Source organism: Hakea prostrata, chromosome 1, assembly GCF_041222555.1.
Source record: "Hakea prostrata isolate BN-2017 chromosome 1, UWA_Hpros_2, whole genome shotgun sequence".
NCBI lineage: Eukaryota > Viridiplantae > Streptophyta > Magnoliopsida > Proteales > Proteaceae > Hakea > Hakea prostrata.
The window spans coordinates 17613825-17619824 of record NC_142600.1 but is presented as its reverse complement, the minus strand read 5'-3'; the positions used below and the strand labels follow the sequence as shown (position 1 = coordinate 17619824).

Sequence of the window (6000 nt, the reverse complement as noted above, 5' to 3'; positions counted from 1 at the left end):
GGGAAAGCTACATAAAGTCTGAGACCTTTTTGCTGCCACTCTATGGTCTACAGACTCTACACGTCTAGAAGGTTGATTTGTCACCACCAACCCAAATGCAAAAGATGCTTTGTTGTTCGTAAAGAGATTAAATGCTCTTTTCGTATGATGAATTCGGCAGTTTTTGCACTAAAAGTTTTTATTAATTTATTTTTTATAGAAAGCGTCGGTAGTATAAATCTTTCTATGGATATTGTGCACCCAATCTGGGGAGAAAAAAATAGAAACGGTTTCCTAAAAGGTAAAGTTGATCAATGATGTTTACTTGTCAATTTCGAATCAATTAAGATTAGGGTCCCACCCGGAGTAGGGGAAAACCAGGGGGCGAAAGGGTCGCCCAAGTTGCCATTTAAATTTCAAATTTTAAAAAATAAAAATTATAAATGTCAACATCAATCGGTCAGTTCTACTATTGCTATTTATAAATAAATATAATGATGATTTGAAATACCCTGCAAAAGCAGCAAAATATCACGTGGTTCTAGGAGAACCACGGTGACTGATTTGCAAATATCAAAAAGATTTAAAACTTAAAACTTCTTCTCAGTTCTCACTTCATCTTAGTCGGTATTTTTTGCAGGTGATTTCTTGCAGGTATCGCCCGATTGTTTCTCGCCAACTCGCCGGAGCAGGACAAAGTATTAGTCACCGGAACCTTTCTTCCATTCTCTCTTCTGTTTCTTTCTCTTTCTTTCTTCCTCTTCTTCTCCGGCTATTCTTTCTTTCTTCCTCTTCTTTTCCGGCTATTTTCCTTGGATTCACCGGAAAATCGACTCCGGCGATTATAATAGAATATCGTTTCGCCCCCTGGTTTCGGTTCGCTAGGGGGCAAAATCACCGAATTTCGGCCAAAAAAAGTTCCATGGGGAAAACCTTGATAACGTGGTAGAGTGGAGCTAATCTATATCTTGATGCTTTTGAATTACATAATAGGAGCGGGACCCAAATGAAACCTACTAAAATTCTCACTTATGTGTATTTTTTAAAACATTTATAGATGGGTTCTAACACGGAATTACATCCTCTGTAATTCATTTCCCTACAATTCCCTGTAATTCCCTCATAGGATTGTGCCATGTGGCATTTAAGTAATCCAATGGTTATCCAATTTAAACTAAATTTGAATTTTATTTAAACCACCCATTAATTTGAATTTTATTTAAACTCTAGTTTGTTGGATAACCTTTGGATTACTTAAATGCCACATGGCACAATCCTATGAGGGAATTACAGAGAATTGTAGAGAAAGGAAATTACAGAGGATGTGAATCTGTTCCAACACTATGTGTAGCTCAGGCCTGGGGTGTCAAGGAAGAACAATGATGATACAAACTCTCTAGTTTAGGTCTCTAGGAATAAGTTTGGCGGATTTAGTGAAGAACACCAAATCATATTTGATCAACTCTGCTATGATCCATGGTATATATATATATTTATTTATTTATTTTTTTCTATTGTAAGATTAACCAGTTGCTAATGAGCCACATCTTTTAGTGGAGAGATTACAAATTCAATAGTCATGTGGCGTACACCATTCAGCACACCTAATATAAGCCTACTCATGCAAAAAAAATTAAAAATGAAGTGGCGGAGTGTGGATTTCGTTTTTTGGAATACGAAAAAGGAGGTGGATCAAATGTAGGAAAATTAAAGAACGAAGACTACATGGTCATGAAGTAACAATGATCATGACATAATACTATCTACCATTCTTTGGTGAGCGTTGACCACGCTCAACTTGGGATGGTCACTTCCCCTCCAAAACTAGTTTGATATCTACAATTCTTATTTGCCTGTTCCTGCAGAAACAGCGGTTTGTTGAAGGTTGGGTTCCGCGTGATCTTGAGTAGGAAGAGGTCACTAACCATGGACAGTAGAGAGAAGAAAATCTGTTCGATCAATCGATCAATTGTATATAAACACACATCCAGCAAGAAGCCATGCAGGGATATCACAATAGAAGAATTTCTTGCTCTATAGTCAGTAGCTAGCAAGCATTTGGACAAGGTTGTCTGTGGTTTCCAATAGTTGCTTAAAACCTTACTGTAGTTTAGAATAGCAATTATGGGTTCTGATCATCAGCAGACTGAAACTGTGTGCGTGACTGGGGCAGCTGGTTTCGTTGGTTCTTGGCTCGTCATGAAACTCCTCCAACGGGGCTACCACGTTAATGCCACCGTCCGAGATCCTGGTTTTGTCCTTTCTCTTCTCTTTAATCCAATATAATTTTCACCAACTTTCCTTACTTTATTTTATTTTCACTTCTTTTGAAATAAGTAATCTTCGATCTTCATCTCATCATCCAGGTAGGACTGGTTCTTGATTGATGATTTAGAAGAAGACATTAAAAAAAGGAGACGTTTTGCTCTTGTAGGTTAATTCAACTTGCCTGTGCTGCTGCTTCGAATACACAACTCAGAATGACCTTCCTTTGGAGTCCTGAACAACTAACAAAACTGAGCCATCGATCACCAAGCTTATACCTTGAACTTAATGTGGATATGTGTTCTATGTAGTTTCTGTCTAGAAATGGGAAGAGAAAGAAGTTGATTGGGCTCAAGGGCTCAACCCAACTACTCAACTAGAGCTTTTTGCTCTTGTTGAACTTGTCTGTAAGAGATTCTTTTAGGTTGCATGGTCTAGGGTTTTGTACCACACAGCTTCTTCTTACACAAACTCATCTTTCTTATCTATTTTGCTCTCCAATGTTTTGAACCGTCTGAGCCTTAGATTTCATTTTCACGTCTTTTTGATAATGAATGCTAGAATACTTCAACCTCTAGTTTCACCATCTTCCTTATTAAGTATCTCTACATATTACGTGTGGTGTAAGATTTTCATATGATCCTGAGGAAATATGGACCACAGCCTGATTATAGAACGACTTTCATGTGATCCTGAGGAAATATGGACCACAGCCTGATTATAGAACGATTTTCGTTGTTGCACTCAAACCACTCAATTATTCAGCCATTCTAGAAGACTGGTGTTCATTTTCCTTTTGTCGGGGCAAAGACCACTTGGTTTGAAAATCCGGTAGACTTTGATGAAGTTTGTTGTGAAAGAAAGCCGTGTGTCACTGAGAGATACAAAATATCTTCTTTCATATGATTGGTCTCGACTTCTGAGCCCACAGTTTATAAAGTCCTCCTTCCTTAAACCAGACATAGAATCTGTTATAGTGATAATAAAATTCATTTCATTCTATTGTGGATTCCATAAATAACTAAACAAAACAAGAGAAAAATTTATTCTACTGTTGCCTCAGGACTATTCTTTATTGTACTGCATCATCTGTATAGGGTTAAATCTGGTAAGGAGATTGTTTGAAAAGCTTCGTTTTGCTGCTCTGATAGATGTGAATGAACATTAATTTTGCAGGCAATGCGAACAAGGTGAAGCATTTGCTGGAGTTGCCCCATGCTGAGACGCACTTGAAGTTATGGAAGGCAGACCTTAGCAATGAAGGAAGCTTTGATGAAGCTATCCAAGGTTGCACAGGAGTATTTCATGTTGCTACTCCCATGGATTTTGAATCCAAAGATCCTGAGGTGAGCTAGCTAGCTAGTAGAGAGTTTCAATAGATCCCATCATCCATACATAATTAATTTGTAAACTGGATTATTAGATTAATCCTTACCGATTCTGGAAGTCACTTTTTGGGGTTTGGATTCCTTCACCTTAAAGCTGGTCTCACACAAGGACCCTCCCTGAAGCAGTACTGATGGCCTTCATTTTTTTTTGGTTTTTTGGTCGGCCTTCTTATATAAGAATGAGGTGATAAAGCCTGCGGTGGATGGGATGGTGAACATCATGAGGTCTTGTCTCAAGGCAACCACCGTTCGTAGGGTTGTATTTACTTCTTCTGCTGGCACTGTCAACGTCCAAGAACAGCAACAGCTCGAATACGACGAGAGCTCATGGAGTGACTTGGAATTCATAAGGAAGAAGAAGATGACTGGATGGGTATGATGTATCTATCTATCTATCTCTTTTGGGGTTTCACACAAAAGTAAATGTCTCACATTTGGTAGACCCTTTATTTTTCGCTATCTATCTATCTCTTTTGGGGTTTCACACAAAAGTAAATGTTTCACACAAAATGGTCATTTTATTTAACTTAAAAAAAAAAAAAAAGAAAAGAAAAAAAAGAAGAAGGGGGAGAGAAGAAGATACAATTAGACACTCATCATTTACAATTACAACCCAGAGGCATACACACCCACTGCCTTTACCTAAAAGGCTAAAACCCAACCACTGACCCCCTCTGTCAACCCCATTTGTACCTTGGTCTCTACCTCGGGCATCCATCTCCAAGTCACGGGCAACATAAGACAACTCTCTTGCGCCTGAGCTTGCCAAATATATAGGTTGCTAATATATGGATGATTATTATTTATCATGTGATCGGTGCTAATTCATCTTCTTTTTTCTTTCCTCTCAGATGTACTTCGTCTCCAAAATATTATCGGAAAAAGCAGCATGGAAATTTGCCGAGCAGAACAACATGGACTTGATCACCATTATACCAACTCTTGTGGTCGGGCCATTTATCACGCCTTCGATGCCTCCTAGCCTGATAACAGCACTTGCACCGATCACTGGTGTGTGTTAACTAAATATTATACATTAGCCGTTGCTACCCATCATCCATTATATCTTTAGCAATGTGATTGACGCATTTCCATTTGCAGGTAATGAAGCTCATTACTCAATTCTGAAGCAAATTCAGTTTGTGCACTTGGATGACCTATGCAATGCTCATATCTTCTTGTTTGAGAACCCTAAATCAAAGGGAAGATACATTTGTTCATCTGATGAATCCACCATCATTGATCTCGCAAAAAAGTTGAGAGAGAAATTCCCAGAGTACAACGTTCCAACTGAGTAAGCATTAAATTAAGGCATAAATAGAACTTTGTACCGAAAAATGAAATTAAAACAGAACTAATCAAACACCTAGCTGCTTGATCAATGATTAATATTAGTTGTGCTTGTCATGCAGGTTTAACTACGAAGGTGAAAAGTTGAAAGTTGTAGCTTTCTCGTCTAAAAAGCTTATGGAGCTTGGATTTGAGTTCAAATACAGCTTGGAAGACATGTATGCGGGAGCTATTCAATCAGCTAAGGAGAAGGGATTGCTCCCAACTTCTAATCCAGTCAATGTTGAAAAGTGCTGCAACTCTAAATCTGAGAAAGCTGAAATTACCAGTGGCATCAAAGGACAAATTTAAAGCGGTGAGCGTGGAGCAGGCTGGGATTTAATAACATCATGAAGATAATAATTCTTGTCAATTTTCTTTAGTATTTCATGGTCGATATAATTACGAGTACTTTGAGCTGATGTTATTGCATACTGGTGTGTGTGTTTTTTTAAATAAATTGCGATTGCATTAAGAATGGAAAAAAAAAAGTGAAAAAAAGGGAAAATTGCATTTAGAGAGCATTGATTAATTATCTCACTGTTTTCTTTCTCCAAGAGTCGATAAATTTTTGCAATTCTTCAAAAACAATCACAATTTCCTTCCACCTCTTCCACCATGTCACCCTGTATTTTATCTCCCATTGGTTCATCTCATAATTTGTGCCAGAACGTCTCAACCTCATTGCAACACCTAATCAAACTATTGGATCAATCCTTAGATCTTGAGACACTTTATCATCGGCAGACAGGGCCGATTGCACTTCCTCCCTTAGATTAACATCCATCTCATTAGATAGAACAATGGCCAATCACCCTCCACATGTAGAGGAGCCTTCACGTGGCCCTTCTCAATTGAATTCATAGTAGACTCCAAGTTCTCCCCAAAAACCAAATTTTGAATATGCCCCTTCTATGTAAATTGTTTTGTGTGGGCCCCCCTCTATTGACTTCATGCTTACCAGTGTTACCACTTTGCCATTTTCAAAAATTTTAATTTTTTTTTTTGAATTTTCAACATTTAAAACTTTGGATTTCAC

At 38.0% G+C, this 6000-nt stretch overlaps 1 protein-coding gene across 1 annotated transcript; it reads left to right on the top strand.

Annotated features, from left to right (window-relative positions):
- Positions 1-1818: 1818 nt before the first annotated feature.
- LOC149027984 (dihydroflavonol 4-reductase-like) lies at positions 1819-5501 on the top strand. Its single transcript, XM_089167481.1, has 6 exons — positions 1819-2230; positions 3421-3590; positions 3811-4005; positions 4484-4643; positions 4734-4926; positions 5045-5501. Exons 1-6 carry the CDS (start codon positions 2104-2106, stop codon positions 5271-5273), a joined length of 1074 nt encoding a protein of 357 aa, XP_089023607.1. The 5' UTR covers positions 1819-2103; the 3' UTR covers positions 5274-5501.
- Positions 5502-6000: the final 499 nt, after the last annotated feature.

Excerpts from the sequence above, each read along its gene's own strand:
- LOC149027984 (XM_089167481.1), top strand. The coding sequence starts at position 2,104 with ATGGGTTCTGATCATCAGCAGACTGAAACTGTGTGCGTGACTGGGGCA. Across the intron at positions 2,231-3,420 it reads TGCCACCGTCCGAGATCCTG|GCAATGCGAACAAGGTGAAG; the intron begins GTTTTGTCCTTT and ends TTAATTTTGCAG. Across the intron at positions 4,927-5,044 it reads GAGTACAACGTTCCAACTGA|GTTTAACTACGAAGGTGAAA; the intron begins GTAAGCATTAAA and ends CTTGTCATGCAG.